At 51.0% G+C, this 17,066-nt stretch overlaps 2 protein-coding genes across 2 annotated transcripts in view; both read right to left on the bottom strand.

Annotated features, from left to right (window-relative positions):
* The window catches only part of ATP6V0D1 (ATPase H+ transporting V0 subunit d1), a 37,047-nt gene extending 25,246 nt beyond the window's left edge, over positions 1-11,801 (bottom strand). The window contains exons 1-2 of the mRNA XM_080411053.1: positions 11,599-11,801; positions 1,656-1,827 (exon numbers count right to left, since the gene is read on the bottom strand). Coding sequence (XP_080267179.1) covers positions 1,656-1,827; positions 11,599-11,728 — 302 coding nt within the window. The 5' untranslated portion in view covers positions 11,729-11,801. The remainder of the gene's footprint in view (positions 1-1,655; positions 1,828-11,598) is intronic.
* Positions 11,802-11,881: 80 nt separating this feature from the next.
* Positions 11,882-17,063, bottom strand: AGRP (agouti related neuropeptide). The gene is made up of 3 exons (XM_080411092.1): positions 13,731-17,063; positions 13,361-13,455; positions 11,882-12,730 (listed from the first exon to the last, which is right to left on the bottom strand). The coding sequence occupies exons 1-3, from the start codon at positions 14,014-14,016 to the stop codon at positions 12,539-12,541; spliced, it is 573 nt and encodes a 190-aa protein (XP_080267218.1). The 5' UTR covers positions 14,017-17,063; the 3' UTR covers positions 11,882-12,538.
* Positions 17,064-17,066: the final 3 nt, after the last annotated feature.

Here is a 17,066-nt window from a genome sequence, read left to right as displayed (position 1 = left end):
CATTTGAGAGAATAGAAGAGATTGCTCCATACAGCTAACATGAGCTAGAAACCGCTTCATCCATTGCGAACACTGCTGCAAAATGAGGATTTAGTAATGTCTTGCTGATGAGTTGTTATGTCTTGCCCTGTATTTGGAGCCAAATATGAAAACTCTGAGTTTCAGTGTCAGGCATATAAGGAAAAATTATTGCTTAGAAAATAGGAAAGGCTTAAAAGACAGGCAGCTCTAGCACAGTGACCCAGAAAATAATAGCTATCAGCCACAAGGTTAGAAAAACAAGATAGTGGTAGTGTCCAGATATAAAAAGGACAGAACAGGAAGGAATGTGGCAGAGAAGCAGGTCTTTAATCAGTATTTGCACATGCAGGAAATGCCACAAATAGCCCAGAATTTAAAAATCTTTGAATCAGCCACAAAGGCCTTTCTACATCAGTCTGCCTCAATCAAAAATCTCTAGGTGGTAAGCAAGATAACACACAGAACTGCCAAAAATCAAGATTAAACAACACTTGTCAGAGTGCCTGTGATTAGCCCAAGCTCACTGTATCAAATAAACAAATGCTGATTTATTAAGTTCCTACCCAAGAACAGAGTGCAATCTTCTTCTCAGAGATGCAAGTTAAAGTCATGTTCTGCTGAACCAGAAATTCACTTTTGTCCATGAGGTATCTCCTTGATGGTTAGAGAAGGCAGTCATTGGCTATGCAGTTTGCAAAACAAACTAGAGCTTACAGGAAAGTAGGCTAAAGAAAGGAAAAAGGGCAATTTTACTTCCATGTTTCAGATGCAAACTAGCACAACTGGCATCGCATTGAGGCTAGCAATTTCATTTCATTACCAACTGAAACAAGAGCAGCACACAGGGAAGCAGAGGGTTGTGCAAAACTGCTAGGAGAACACACCTGAGAGAACGCTATGCTATTTCAAGCTTCTCACATCAGTTGAACCTGCTGTGGAAGCGCACACACCCCAGGTCTTTTCATGCTCTGGCAGAGACATGCTGAGGCTGTGGCAGCCCTGTCTTTCCCTGCTGTGCATTCTAGACCCTTCCTTCCCCTAGTGCCAGCATTTGTTGGATCCTGCTGAGCTGCCTAAGAAAAACAAATTAGTCAAATATTAACCCCCAAAGGGAAAAATTGTTCAATTTTTGGCCAGCTCAACTCCCTGAACCAGTCTGTGACAGGGTCAGAGGAAAGCCTACAGCCCCTGGCACGGGACAGCAGGATCACAACAGTCCTGACAAAGGCTGATCGACCTCAGTGGGTCAGAACTAGCATGCAACTGCTGTCAGGCATGTGCACAGCATGCATATATTTTGCAGCAGGATCACATTTTAAAAAACCCTATAACATTTAACACAAGTGACAAGGGTAAATAACAGCTTTAATAAAGATGGAACCAATTCTGCGAGAAAAGGCAGCTAAGTAGCTGCACCAATGAAGCATACACACCCTGGGAACAAAAGCCTTTAACAGTGTAGCAATACTCTGCTGCTGGTTTGAGACCTCCAGATACAACCAAAACAGTTTCATTCCAGAAGCCACAGAAAACACAGCAGCCGCTGGGCTAAGTGTAGAAGGCTGTTCAGAGAGCCCTCAAGTCAGTAAGAACACCAGTGTTTCAAATGTTGTTCATGAACAGGTGGTACTCACGTGATAAAGTCCAGAAAACTTGCTAGGGGTTCATATGCATGGTTCCTCATGTGACGAAACTCCACCACCATCTTCTCCTTCAGTTTGTCATCTATGACTGAGACAGTGAGTGGGGAGGCTTCGTTGGCCAGGAAGTTCCCATAGTCTGTGCTCTGGAGGTGCAGTTTCAAGTCTAAAAAGGAAAGAAATATTCCACTCTGTTGGGCTTGCGTTGTTATGGGTTTTTTCAAGCACACCCAAGACAGCTGTTGCTCAGCATTTTTCTAGGCATTCTCTTCTGTGAAAGATCATTTAGACAAACTCCATGTATTTAGTCATACACTCAGATTTGTGCTCAGTTTTACCATGGACTATCCAAACACTGGAAAAGATCAGTGTTTCAGCATACCAGCCTTGCCCCATCTTAAAGATGAAACCGTAACATTGTCTGTGTAACTGAGCACACACCTGTACCAGCTGTCCACTGTACTTGATCAAGGTGAAAGATTACTATTTTTCTAAGAAGCGTTTGCTAGAAATCTAGAAAAAGAAAAGAAACAATTTAAGCACTTCCTCTAGCCAAAAGGGCTCTGGTTGCAGGCTTCTCTGAAGCAATCACTGCTGAGAACCTACCTGCACCTACAAGCAAGTTTCCTCAGATACTAGTGATGTGGAGGCATCTGAAAAGCTTTCAAAGCCAAAGACACAAACAGCAATCTTGACATTCTAAAAAAAAGCTAGGTATTACATCATCAAGTCAGTCCAGCTAATTGCACTGGTAAAGGGAAGTGAGGGGCTGGTGAAGAGGAAGGGCTTTTAACTCTGTCTTGTAAGGTAGGCAACCCCTGCCTAGGATGGAGGAACATGCTCAGAAGCCTTCCCCTCCTCCAGTGTCAAGTAGAGGAAACCTTTGTTTCCTCTGCTAGCCTTACTGCAGGTCAGGTGCCCAACCAAGCTGCAGTTCTGGCCAACAAGCAACCACAACATGCTGAGCTCTGTGAAGATAAAAATCCTATCTGAGCCAAAAGCATTTAAGCGTCTCTATGGAAAAACTGAATCCAGAACTGAGGAACGTCATATAATCCTACTCCTGAAAGCACTACTAGTTGCACTGGTACATAATGTTCATCTCTCCTCAGCTTCACCTCAGAAAGCCAGTTAGGTAAGCACCCTCACAAGGATTCAAGACATTTATGGGCGAAGGAGAGTAGCTGGAAGAGTTTAGTCAAACCAGATGTGGACACATTGTCCAGAGAAAACAAAAAAACAAAACAAAAAAGACATTTCTCCCTGGTTTCTCTGAAGCAGGAGCACTGAGGCTGCCTTTCACTGAACCACAAAGTCCTCAGCATTATGGCATTAGCATCCACAGCACCGAGGACAGACCAAGGACTCAGCCAAGCTTGAGTTTGATCTTTTGATGTTATACCCACCTACAGGCACAAGCTGGAGAGCATCCTCCGCATCGGGCTGCAAACCAAGTTTGCACTGTACAGTGCAATACTGTCCTCAGCCTGAGGGATGGAAGGGTCAAATGGCTTTCAAGCTGACTTCAGCTCTTCTGGGTATTTCCAAAGGAATCTAGTGAAGATGTTTTTGATCCAGCACTTTTTAATTCCTAAGACTTACCACTGCTAAGTCTCACAGGTAACACACAGTGGTTATAGAGACAGGGTGGAAAAGGACAGAGACTTAAACAGCACTCAGTTTCTGCCATGTTTATCAGTGTTTGTTACAGGCGAGTTTGGTGGTACTTTTAGTAAGGAATCCTGGATGCAGCAGAATGAGCTACCATTCTACCAAACATTATCAACTTACACTCACACTTTCGAGGTAGGAAAACATTGGATAACTTGGACAATGGAGTTTTCAACATGAACCTTGCCACAAACACTGGATCATGCCAAAATCCAGAATGCCGCTCACCTCCACGCAGCCTGCACAGGACTGTTATTGATGGTAATCACTTCCTAAACCCTGCAAAAAGCCCAGCTCACAGGCAGTACCCGGCACACAGAGTTCTCACCCATCTGTTTTGCAATTGCTTGATTTTTGAAAGCTAAGATACAGTTACAGAGGGGAAATCTACCAGAATTACATCTTAATGAGCTTCAGACCCTCTTTTGAAAGCTCTGGGATGATGATCTTTGGAGTCCTAGTGGAAATTAAGTTTCACTATCAGGGCTTTACTCCTTTGCTTGTAGCAAGAGGCTAGAGAAAGTTCAGCAACTGCTCAGTGAATATGAGGGAGAGGGTCCTGGTGAGAGTATTACACCCATTAAAAAATCAGACTGTTAGGAGAAGGCACAGGGGACTGCTGTAGCTACATTCATACACCTCTACTTGCAGTCCTCTGTAATTGTGTAGAGCTCCAATGAAAACTAAGCCTGCCCAAAAGGTTGTTTTGCAGCTATACAGGACCTTGGAGAGGAAGCAGCTATTGCAATCCTACCACGGCGTAAGGAAGCTGCCAGAAATTTCACCTTGTTTCCTCAACTCCCACTCTGCTACTTCAAAACCATTGGCTCCTTTTGGTGTCATCACAACCTGCAACTCTGCTCTTACTTTTGAGACTGCAAGAAGCCACCTTGCTACCAGGTGGCACAAAACAGAGTTTGCAGTACCATCCACTTCCAGGAATTCAGAGCTGCATTGCATTTAGACCAGAGTCACACAAAGCTGCATGCTGTGCCTTGCAGCCTCTGCCTCAAACAGCTCTGAGCAAGCTCCCATGAGCTGCTTGGCTAGAGCATTTTGTCCTGCTTGATGAGGAGGGTGCCCCCCCCAACTCCACAGCACAAGAGCCAACACAACATTATGTTGCAACTGGAATAAGGGCCACATTTATATAACTCTTGGAATTCATTTTTATGGGAAGGCCAGCCACGAACTGTAGGAACTAAACTCTTCTGAATCTCCTAGCATCCAAGCAGACAGAACAGAACAGTATTTTCCAAAAATTGGACTGGATTTATAAACCCTGACTCAATGCATCCTATGGCGTACCAGCGCCTTACATGAGCCTGTCCTCCTCCAGCTGCTGGGCCAGTGACTGAGCCCCTACCAAGAGGGTGTGGGAGTTTTTAATAGGACTATTCACATGCCAGGCTTTTCAGTTAAGAACGAACTAATCCCGTGGTTTCACAAATCCCCTGCCAGAAGAGCTGTCCCAGTAGCACGGTGACTAATAAATAGACCCACTGCTGAGCAAGCCCCAAGCTCTCCAAAAGCTCAAGTTCCTATTTCCTAACGCAAGTTCAGACAGAGCTGGAGTTGGCCTCTGGCAGCAATAGCAGCACCTCAGCAGGGGCGGCTGCTAGAGATCCCACACGCTGCATGTCGACAAGACACTGGCTGCGAGTCTTCTACCGTGCCTCCTCCCCAGCTGCCTGCTGAAAAGCAGAGACCTGCGCCAAGAGCCCAGCAGCACCCGATGAGCTCCTCCAGATGCTAACAGCAGCACACTGCCTCAACCCTGCAACCAGTTTTGAGAGGTACATTTGCCTGTTTCGGCATTTTTTCAAGTGGTTCACACACTTAAAGAAAGTGACTGAGCCAGCATTTGGCAAGGGTGTGCCTGAATTACCACAACTTTTGTTCTCTCTCCTCCCCCGCAAAAGCTAGTAAACTATGGCCAGGTCACAATTCCCAGAAAGCTGCCTCATGCAAGAACACAACAGCCTGTCAGAACAACAGCCTTTTTCTGCTGAGTATTCAAGTAGGGTAGCGCTCGAGATTACAGTGACATGTACTTACAGCCACCTCCTTTCAACACTTGGATCGGGCCCTCTGTTTTTGATGCAGCTGGCTGTACATGAGGCATAAACACGACTGAAGCTTTATTCAACATACCACTGTGCCGACACCTCAACATTTCAGATGACATTTTCTTGCGAGACCTCAGATCCACAGTAATACGACTATTCTCTCCTGCAAGTTTGCTTTGTCATAACAAGGAATCGAGCCTTTACTGTCTTTCAGACAACTGTCAGTTATCAAAGCCCAGCCTGTACACCCTACTCAGAGTGACCCATGGCCCCACCAGCTTGTACTTCCACCCCTTCCTTCTTCAGCATCCTCCCATAACTCCATTGGAGAATTCTGAATCAAGTTAAGGGCTCAAGCACTTCCAGGCAAGGACAGATCTGTCTTCTTGCACCCAGGCACAGAATTAGCTTTCGCAACTTCCAAGCTGAACTGATGCTTTCACACAATTATCTGCTGTAACCCTGCCATCTCACTCCAAAGCACCCGGGGCCATCACCGCATATATAAAAATTAAAGTATCATTTGCCATCTCCCAGGCCTGAGGCAGTAAAGCAGCTGAGGGATTACACAGCAGTCTGCAGATACCTACATCGCCCACATCTCCCTTCAGATGACTGCAGCCATTACCACCTGGCTTGTTGCTGTCTGTTTGGTCTGTTTATAGCCCCCAACCAGACGCTCCTGAAGCCGATTCTCTGAAATCTCACCCAAGAAGCACCCAGAGATCCTTCATTCCTTGCAGAATTTAGGACCTTTTCCATGGTTGCGTACCACCAGGAGTGATGTGCCCCCTTTCCCCTGCTGTCAGGCAGCAAATTCCTCTGGGCCACAGCTAGACACAGAGAACATCATCTTTGGCCCCTTCCCTTATCAGTCTCACCTCTAGCTCTTCACCTTGCCATTTGAGATGTCCTCAGCACCAAACAGCAGCCTGTATTTCTAGCCTAGCCTTTCCTGGAGTTGAACTCAACCTCCCCAGAACTTCCAACCCAGCACAGCCAGGTTTTGTTTCCTTAGAAGCCTCTCAACAAGGTAGCCCTCTCCAGATCCTTCCAAAAGGTGAGGTAACCCCTCCTAATCTGCCTGCACCTCCAGTAAGCTTCACCTCTACGTACTGTTCCCCCCCGCCCTTCAAGCGCAAGCTGCACTAAGTCAGCTGTAACCTCAGAGGTCCCGCACACTGACAGGACATCAACCTGGCCCCCAGGCAGCAGTTTAACAGAGAGGCAACGAATCATTCAGAATCAAAGAGAAACAGAGCAGAAAGCAGTCTCACACTGCAATAGCCGAGAGCAGAGGAAAAACAAGACGAAAGCACTGACAGGCTGCCGAGCAGTAATACTTGCCAGGAAACCCAGACAGCATCATCTTCTGATGAGGGGCAGGACCCAAACAAGGGCTGAAGCTGCAGCAGTGCTGAGAAGCTGACCTCAGCTGCTGCTTGAAGTTTAGCTAGCAGAAGCTATGAAGCAGGTCTCTGCCCAGTAAAGGAGGCCAGAACAAACACCAAAGAGCCTCTGCTGAACCCTGCAGGAAGCCAGAGACCACAGGGTTTGTTTGCCACCATGATTTAGCAGGCTGTGGAAGTGCCATCTTTCTTCCAATAAATCATGTTTTCCTTGAGCTTGTTTTAATAGGACAGCTGATTTAACCAGTAACAGCCTGTGGTTACACTGGGGGACACAGGACAAAGCACCAAGATTAGCAGGACAGCCTTTTGACTACTGCTCTGTTGCTGCATGAGCAGCCAGCATTCACAGGACAGGAATGGTCTACACCTTCCTCAGGTCTCACTGTTCCCATATGCCCTGCCTTACCTGGCAAGTGAAAGCTCCTGGGGACAGGGCTAGTCCTCCTGCACAGTCCCAGCATGCAAGGGTCAGCTTTTCACAAGGGGCTTCTAGATGTCAGGAGCCAGAGAGCATCATCATCTTGCTTTTGAAAGCTCCTGACCACATTATGGCTTGGTTTCTATATCCACCCAGTTTGGGGTTCAGACTGAACCATTCAGAGTTGAAGATAGATCCAAGCATGTCCACACTTCAGGACTATCAAGTGGCTTCTCCTTGCTTGGTCATACAGCAAAGGAGACGCATAGGAAAGGATCCCCCCACACCCAGGAGAACATCATGAGCTTCACCATGGAATGAAGCGCCAAAAGCACTCTTGGAAGTAGTCTATAGCCCTCACAGCAATGCAACTTCTCTACACAAGAGAAGGCACGCTGCCCATGTCGTTAAGCTGAAAGAGAAGCCCAGCTCCAGCCTTTAGGGGCCCAAATTCCGGGACCACAGTGATAAAATGGAAGAGAGAAGGGTGGCACAGCTTTTCCCACTCCTCTCAGCGAAAGATGTGGCGAACACCCTGTACATAACACCATAAAGCAAAGGCAGCCTCCAGGGGAAAAAAAAAGGACCCTCGGGACTATGAAAACAAAAGCATACGCTGCACTTGGCAGAAGCCTGGTACACAGAGGACACGCTCCCCAACATGCATCTGCTGGAGGTAAGAGTCCACAGCTCTGCTTAGGCAGGCCATTGCTTTGGTTCTGTGGTCAGACAACAGGAAGACAGACACACATCACCCTGCAGTGGCTCAAACATGTGCTCAGTATACTTCCAGATATTTCATCACCACTCCTCTGCATGGAGAAAGACAGAAGAGGAGAAAGTGGGGGAGAAGTGCATGTCTTTATATAGAAGAGGCATTTAAGACAGCAAATCTTATCAATCCACTCCTGAGCTGGCTGAAAGCAGCACATCCTTTCTGGGTAGCAAAGGCTACACAGAACAGCTCTGGAAATACTCTTCAAGACTCAAAAACAACCAATCAACCTGTCCAGTCATGGTTTACTCCATGCCATCCACCCTAAATTGAGAGTTTAGTGCTCACTATGTATTGCTACAGATGCATTTGACAGGAAACACAGGTCCAGCACGCATGAGGATACCATTCAGGCAGACCACCGTGGACTCCAGCTGGCATGGAGCCAGGCAGTCTAGGGTGACCTACTTGCTTCAAGCTCTCCAATTTCACTGTTGAAGCCTGAGGACCAAACCAAGGAGATAAGAGAGAACCCCGGTCTTGGAAATCCCTTCTTTCTAAAAGGGGCACATTTATTTTCTTCTGCTAGCCACCCTTTGTCTCCTAAACACATCTTTGGGGGTCAGACAGTTACTCTGCTCTTCCCCAAGCTGATGTGACACACCACCACTACTTTGGGGTTACAAGGACTGAAAACTGAAGAGTTTTCACAGGACAAGTCCACACCAGACCAATACCTGCAGGCTGAGATGCACAAATAAAACGCAACAAATTCCTGTGGGGCATGAGACTAGTTCCACATACAGCTTAAGCCAAAGGCAGGACACATCCATCCTCCCATGCGCACACCACTGTTTCCATAAGATGTACAAGTCCCCAGCTGAGCCAACTGCATGGACAGCAGCACTAGGACCCCCAGAGTGGTGGTGGAAACACACAGCCTCTGAAAAGCCTCTCCCAACAGAGGCCCACACTAACAAGCTTGAGCCAACTACCTGCCACTTCTCAGCTGGCCATTCTGCAGCCTTGTTACCCAGCGAGAAGACAACACAGCCTGCTGCTGGATTTCACCATACCAATCACATTCATAGCATCAGCAGGTCAGAAAGAAATCTGTTTCTACACTGCTGCCGTGGAATCAATAGGAATATTAGCAACAGCAGACTCATGACCACTCACCCAAAGGTCAAGAAATTCCTATTTCTAAAGAAGATGCTTTTGTGGACTTCCCGGGTTCCACATACTTTCTGCAGTACAAAGCAGTGCAGACCAAGAGTAAAGCCTGCCAGTCACTTACATTCCAGCCTGAACTCTGCTGCTTAGAAGCAGCACTACCGTCCAACAGCTCTTTATTCTCCAGAGGTGATACCAGACCTCTAACAGGCTACCACAGCTTTTAGGAGCTAGAGACAGCTCACCACCCTTTTGACAGTAGACATCTGGGTGACTCATAAATTTGGTAATCCTAGACAGATTCCATTCAAGAACACATCCATGCTCACACCTCTGAAGCAGAGGAAAGCAGCTCCAAGTCCTTCACTGACACCTTGTGTCAGAAGCAGGAATTGGCTGCAACAGATAGGGCTAAGCATGTTCCAAGCGATACCCAGCACAGGTATAAGCACACAAGGACCTCTGGCTGAGAAACAACCAGAGCACCAGGACTTTTGGGACTGAAAGAAGGGATTAAGCATATTATCGTGGAGGGTTTCAAGACAAAACTTAAGCCAAAACAGCACTCTCACCCTGCCCTCAGTCCTTGTCATGTTTTCCTGCCCTTTCTTAAAGTCAGCTCAGGAGCCTGCCTGACCACAGCAAGCCTGTTTGGCTCTGTGTATGTATGATTATCAAGCAGCAAGAGCTGGAATCGGCTTACTTTGTGATCAGACAAGCAGAAATGACGAGGATCATGCAGAAAAGCATGATCTCCTCCTTCCAGCAGCACTAAGCTGTCAGCTCAAGTCCTGAAGCAGAGAATTTAATTCCTTTGTGCTTCCAGACTGATCCAAGCACACCAGAGGGAGCAGCCTTTCAGACCTGGAAGCACAACATCCTCCAAACAATGCCAATACCCGTGACCAGCCAGATACCCGATTCCCAGGGCCAGTCCCAGAACAGCCTGGGTCCTTCGTGACTTCTCCATGGCCAAGGTGAGTATTCACTCCAGGACTGGGACTAACTGCACAGCCAGACTTGCAGGCAAGACACGGTGGCAAAGACAGAACAGAAACAGTGGAGAAGAATGTATGAGTAGTTTATGCCCAAGCACTTATTTTGGCTGCTAATAAGCTAGCCACTGCCTGGATTTAGTGCAGACAAGCATCTGGTTGAGAAAAAATGCATGTTAAAAAGTCCATGGAGCACAGAAAATGAGTACTGTAACAGGAAAATCAGAACTAAAGGGACAGAGAAAAGAAATGGTCTGACCACAGACCTATGTAAGTGATCAAGAACAATGTTCCTTTGAAGCAAAATCCCTCTACAAGAGCACACTAGTCAGGGGCACAGAAAGCAAAGTGGTGGAGGAAGGAGATTGGCAGCGAAATTCGGACAGCCTTCAGACTCTGAATGAAGCTCAAGAAGTAGTACAGCAGCAGCCATCACCAGAGAGCTGTCAGGGACAAGACAGTAACAATACCAAGACATATAGGAACCCCAAACTAACTCATTTCAAACGCAGAAAACACCACTCCAAGCTAGGTTTATGCAACTTGGTTCAGAAGGCAAGTAGGGGCTGGGGGGGCGGGGGAGCAAGCTATTTGGTACAGAAAGACTCCCTCTTTCAGGCCCCGGGCTCCAAAGCAAGAATGACAGAGACTGCTGCAAGCAAAGAGCTGCAAAGAAGTCTAGCAAAAAAGGGCTTCAGTCCTAAGTAAAAGCACCCTGGGTATTTTTAAGGTAGAGACTGAGGTACATGACAGCACTCTGCTCCCATTCTGTTGCTTAGCATTTGAGTGAGCAGCTTCAGGTAACTTCCATCATGGTTCAGCCAGCCATGGATCCCTCTAGATAGTCAATATTAATTTAAATCACTCATCAATGATCATCAAGATAAAGCTGATGCGTAACTAGCATTTTTAGAAGAAAGCATTATCCATTAATTACCGTCCCATTGACCAAAACAACCATCTCTGGATACATATGTTTCCAGCCTGTTTCAACAGAGACTTAGTTTTGATCTTCATGTTTTGTGGTCCAAGTTCTGGATGCCAATGAGTGAAAACTGTTAAGCAGGTCACTGATACACAGAAAAAAATTTAGCCTGACAAACCCGCCAGGCTCCCAACAACCGCAGGACATGCACCACAGCTACAGGGCCACCTCAAGAAAGCACTGGGAACTCAAGCTTCCTTAAATAGCTGTATCAACTGTTGCAATCACACGGCCGGGCTGACCGGGAAACTGAGTCAGCTGAGCTCAGAGCGAGCAGCCGGGGGGGACGGAGGACGCGACCAAGTGCCTGCTCTGCTAAGGGGTGAAGAAGGAACAGCGCCTCCAAAACGCCGCTATCGGCTCTTTTCCTCAGTGCCACACAGCCCCTCACCTCCCCTTCGCTCTCACACCGACCGAGTTTCCCCCTCAGCCTGCCGGCCGGGCCTTCCCCTCAGTATGGGGGGGCCCCCGCCCGCCTCAGAGCGCCGTCGCCACTCACCCTCTAGGCTCTCACACTGCACCAGGTTCACGTAGTCACCTTGCCGGAGCACTCCCGCCTTAAAACCACGCACCAACCCTTCCAGGTAACCGTTATCCACGTTAAAATACAACTCGGGAAAAGACGACATGGCGGCGACAGACAAGACGGGTGAACAACCCCCCGGCGCCTCACGTGACCTGCCCGGAGCTCACGTGACGCCGCGCGCGCGCCTGTTCCCGCCCCTTTCCCAGCAGGCAGTGCGAGGGTGGGAAGTGCCTCCGGTGGGGGCGGGGCGGGGCTGTGGGGAGCGGAATGGCGGCGGCTGGCAGCGGCGCGCCCCACAGTAACGCCTCTTCCATCCCCACAACCACACCTTCCCCCAGCAGCAGGCCTGAGGCTGGCCTCCAGCACGCCTGAAAGCCTTTGTGTGGGGTTTGTAGGGCTTTTCACAGTCTCCACGGACACATTTTATCCTCTTAGTGCAGCTGTGGTGGAGGAGGTGGTGGTGGTCTGCGCTGGCTGCATCCACGCTGCAGGTACTTGGTCACTGATTCCTTGGGGCCGATGGCCTGCAGGTGTAAAGCACCCTGGGGCCACTATGAGCGATACTGGCAAAAGAACACAAGTAAAGCCTCCAGCGCAAGTGAAACGTCACCTCCTGGAGCACCTTCCAGCCTCGAGACCGCTCACCGAGCCAGGAGGGGCCCTGCAGAAGCTGCTCAGGGGGGAAAAAGCTCATTTGGTTTGATATGGGGGTCACCCTTGGCTGTTTGGACATGGTGCCCACCTGGATGCAGGAGCCCTGACCTTGCCGCTACCCCTCTTCCCCAAGATCCCAAGCAGACACATGGAATCATTCCCACTCAACAACAGCTTTTGCTAATGGCTGGTTTATTAGAGCTGCAGAGGAGGAGGCAGCATGCGTGGGCAAGAAGCAGGCAGCCTCACGGCACAGGCACTAGTTCTTGCCACAGGGGAAGCTGGTGCTGATTTTCCTGCAGTAGCAAAAGGCATTGAAGAAGCGGCAGTAGCAGGTGGCACAGGGGTCGCAGCAGGGGACCTGATGCCCAAGGCAGGACTCCAGCAGGCGGACACAGCGGCGAGGTGAGCGCTCTTCGCGACCTGCAGCTTGCAGTTCTGTGGATGATGCCTGCCAGAAAGAGAGGAAGAGGAGGGAAAGATTTGGTGCTGGACCACTATGCTAGCGATAAAGAACTGCATGGGAGAGAGCCAACAGTGGCTGCTGAAACCTGCTGCTGCCAGCAGTGGAGTGTTCTGTCATGCTCAAGCCCGGGCTCGAGCTGTTGGAAATCACCACTGAGCCCCGTGTGCTCTCTGTGGGTGCCACTGCCTCACCTAGCATGTCTCAAGGCCTTTAGGCACGCATTTATTTTGAAACACAGCTTTGATTTTAGTGAAGGGTGCCGCGCCTTCTGCCTGAACAGAGGCACTGGGGGCCAAGCCAGGCAAGTTACAGCACTGCCCAGTGAACTCTGGCTCTGCAGAGGCTTCCTGGGCTGTGCTTGAGGTTAATTAAACAGATTGCAGGAGTCTGGTCCCTCAAACCACTCTCCTTTGAGTGCTGGAGCCCCTCGCAGCTCTGGACAGCCCCAGCCCAGCCCTGGCTGCTCCCTAGCAGGAGATGAACGGTTACTCCCTTCCCAGGCAGCACCATGGTGGGCTCCAAACCGCTCCTGGCCCCAGGGGCACAGAGAAGGCTGCTGTGGCCGGAGGCTGCCCACTCTTTCAGGTGTCTGTAGGAAAGCTCCAGGAGTGTTACCTGCGGTTCCAGCACACCACCTCTCTGCATGAGGTCACCGTTGGCTTCTTGGACCTCCAGGGCCATCTGCTCAAACCCCAGCCTGGGGAGAGTTCCTGTGAGATACGGAGAGGATGGAGGAGGAAGCTGCTGGGGGGGTCAGCTCTTATTCTGCTACCCATGGTTGTATATCCCCAGAAAAAAAAGGCCCCATTCCCTGTGGCTGTCAGGCTGCTCTCGCTAGCCAGCAATAGGAGAAGCTACATAGTTTTAAGGGGATCCCCTGCATCTGACCCTGGGCATGGGGTCCCCACTTCAATTTTGGGGCCCTGGGCATGCTAGCAAGCAGCTGGTGGGGGACTGCTGGAGAGTGGGGGGCCACAGGACTCACCTGCCGGCTCTGCAGACACCTCCTTGACTTTCCGCAGCAGGCTGGAGTACCGGGCTCTGTCTGCCCCTTCCAGCCCACAGCTCACCTTCTGCAGGTGGCCACAGCTGAGGTCGGCAGTGAGGATGGCCTGGATCCCCTGCAGCAGCCCACAGCACACCAGCAGCACGTTCAGCATGGTCCTGGGGGACAACCTGCGCAGAGAGGTCCCGGCCAATGTCAGCCTGCCCACTGGCAGCCTGGCCCTCGCCTCCACCCCACCACCATCACCCCCGAAGCAGCAACGCATCTGTGAGGGGCAGCCTCAGCCACTGTGCCAGGCTATTTGCTGTCTTGGACTTGAGAGCCTTTCTCGGGCCACCACACATGTGGCAGCTTCATGTGGACCCTCCAGAGCTGTAGGGCACCCTACGTGAGGGCACGTTCACGATCTCACCGCGGAGAGGGGTGAGCAGCAGAGGACAGACTGAGGCTTGATCTTTTTTGCGGCAGTTCATGGTCTCCCTGCCCCACACACAGCCTCCAGCATCTGCCAGACCATCGCGGTGCTGTGCGTTCACCACCTGCATGTGCACAGATGTGGCTGAAACATCCAACATGGCTCCTGCCAGCCACTTGTGCTCGCAGGGTGTGGAAATGCCACTAGTTTTAAAGATCAGAAGCTAATACTCACTGCCTAGTCTGCATCTGGGCTTGGGCATGCAACCAGGGCCTTGCAGGCAACAGCCAGGACTGGGATCTCACGAGGCCCCTGAGTACCACCACAGAGGCAGCTGTGTACCCAGCAGCAGCTCGCTCTGTGCCCTTTTCCACAGCAGTGCCGAGGGCTGCACAACTCACAGCCCAGCACCTCCCTGCTTCTTGCCCCACTCCTCTGTAACACCTCCCTCTCCCAGTTTCTCCCACAGCTATCCAGCTGCCAGCCCCTGAGCCATGTTTCTGCACACAGCCTTATGGGCAGGTTTGCAACGCATTGGTCAGGAGCAACATTATATGGTTGAAACATGAGAGACCTTCTGCACGTTGCAGCTGGAGCAGCTGCAACAGAAATCTCCCTGAAAGTCCCTGGGAATTTACAAACTGTTTTGCTACAACTCCTTTTTCAACAAAACAACAGGATTTGGGCATAATAAACAAATGTGAGGCTCCGAGAAGATAAAGTGTGACACGGAGGCTGGCAGAGCAAGCAGGTATGGATGAGATTTTGCTTAAGGACCATGGCAATGGGCTGGATGTCACAACCAAGACCCTTGCAGGGGACTCCAGCCCCTCCGTGCCACTGTTACCTGAAAAACCTGCTGACACTCGACTGTGTGGCTTCTGTGTGGGAAGCGTTTGGATGCTAAGCCCCCTCAGCCTGGGTCGTGGACACCATCATCAAGAGATGTCCCCCCAGTTGGACCAGCCTGCAGTTTTCACCTGCCCCCAGTGCAGTGTTTGCTTCCCCCTCCCTGCTTGTGGGGGGTCCAGCAGAAGGGAGGAAGGTGAAGGTATCATGCTGGGCAGAGAGCGAGGCTGGGCTGGAGGGGGCTTGGTGGGGAAGAGGGCCACACCAGGCACAGTGGGGGGAAGACTGGGCGAGCTGAGCTGGGGCAGAGCAGATGCAGGGTTGGGCTGTGGGCTTTGGGGGCCTCAAAGTTGTAAAAAGTGGGGAGGCTTTTAGGGAGCAAAAGAAAAGGGGCTGGGGAGGGCACCCCCAGTCACTGCCAGCAGCCTAGTCCCATGAAACCCCACGCCTGCTGCTTTGGTAGCCTTGGGGCTCCAGCACCCCAGAGCTGTGCGGGCCACTCCTCGCCTCCCCATCCCCACAAAACCTCCCAGCTCTTTGCCAGGAGCGACCCCTCTGCACCGTGGGGAGCCCCACAGCCATGGGTATCATGCCCTGAATGCCCCCAGACCCTTCCCATTGTAAGCACTGACCTCTCCAAGCAGAGAGGGGGCTTGCCGCTCGCTGCTCCACCGAGCTCGCTGGGAGCGCTGCTCCTGCTTTCTGCCTCAGTATCCTCCTCCCCACATGCTTACTGGAACTTATATTGGCTTTTAATTAATTAAGTGCTGTGGCCACATGACTCTGCTAACTACCAGGTAGGTGGGCTTCTCTGGGAACCAGGCTTTGTCTGAAAGGAGAGGCAGCTGGCAGGGCGATGCGCAGGAGGGAGGGCTCCTGCTCTGCACCCTGCACAACTGCGGGGAGGAACAGATCCCCACAGGCTCCAAACTCCCCAGTTTCTGTGGGGCGGTCCCTACCACCCTTCCAGGCCACTTCTCTTTCCAGCTGTGTCTGAGCAGAGCCACTGAGCCTGCAGGCTGGGAACACCTCCTAGTTCCCAGCTAGACAAATACCAGGGCTACAGGCTCCTTGCCAAAGACCGCTGAGCTCTCTGCTGGTTCTCAAATGGAATATTGCCCTCCCCCCCAGCTCCTAACAGGCACCCTGCCATAGCCCAGAACCTCCAGAAGCCCTCCAATGGTTGACCATTTGCCATCTGCTGATTTTTCAGGCTCCCACCTGTGCTAGCTGCATCCCATTGATGTATCCTTTGGAAAACATGCGGTTCCCCGAAGCCAGGCGCTCTCAGACGAGCTCCCTTGTGTGTCCCAGGCTCGACTCCACTGTGGGAAGGGAGGAACCAGCCACTCGGTTCTCCCCAGCCCCTGTGCTGGCTTTCACAGCCACCACATGTGTCTCCTTGAGCTTCTCAGTACAGAGACCTTCAAGGGCCACTCCAAAACCCAAAGGGAGCTGCAGCCAGCCCGATGCAGCCTCAGTCACAGGGCCAGGCACTGGTGGAGGTGGCACCTCTGCAGTCTCTCATCGGCCAGGGCTGCAGGGGACGTGTGTTACAGATGCAGCATCACAGCACACCACATGCCTGTCTTTGCTTTTTCAACTGAGGGCTTCAAAGCAGCATTGGCACACGTACAACAGGCAATTGGCAAAATGATACAGACCTGCAGCACCCAGCACCCCATCAGGAGAAGGACCCAGCCCTGACACACACGAGCTTTTCATTAGGGGAGAGGAACCGGGAATGGATAGTCAGCCAAAAGAGGTGGTGGGAGATGCTGCTCACGGAGCCTCCACAGTCCCCTCCGGTACTGACGGCAGCAGATCTGAGAGCTGTTTGCTAGAAACCCCAGTGCCAGAAAGGAATCGCCTTTCTCTGTGGATCCCCAAACTCACACACAGGGTGGCTAATTGCCCAGACACCCAGCGTCCAGGGGCTGCCAGCTCCTGCCTCCAGCCCCGCGCAGACTGCCCACTGCCAGGGCGGCAGCGCAGCCGGGCTCCTCTTGGAAAGGCCCCTGCCCTTGGGTGGCTTCAGCCCCCGGGGAAAG

Source organism: Falco punctatus (assembly GCF_963210335.1).
Source record: "Falco punctatus genome assembly, chromosome: 14".
In the NCBI taxonomy this organism is placed as follows: domain Eukaryota; kingdom Metazoa; phylum Chordata; class Aves; order Falconiformes; family Falconidae; genus Falco; species Falco punctatus.
Note: the sequence above shows the minus strand (reverse complement) of the source record. Positions and strands in the feature narration are given on the sequence as shown.

Excerpts from the sequence above, each read along its gene's own strand:
- AGRP (XM_080411092.1), bottom strand. The coding sequence starts at position 14,016 with ATGCGTTGCTGCTTCGGGGGTGATGGTGGTGGGGTGGAGGCGAGGGCC. Across the intron at positions 13,456-13,730 it reads GGTGTCTGCAGAGCCGGCAG|GAACTCTCCCCAGGCTGGGG; the intron begins GTGAGTCCTGTG and ends CGTATCTCACAG. Across the intron at positions 12,731-13,360 it reads GTGGTGTGCTGGAACCGCAG|GCATCATCCACAGAACTGCA; the intron begins GTAACACTCCTG and ends TCTTTCTGGCAG.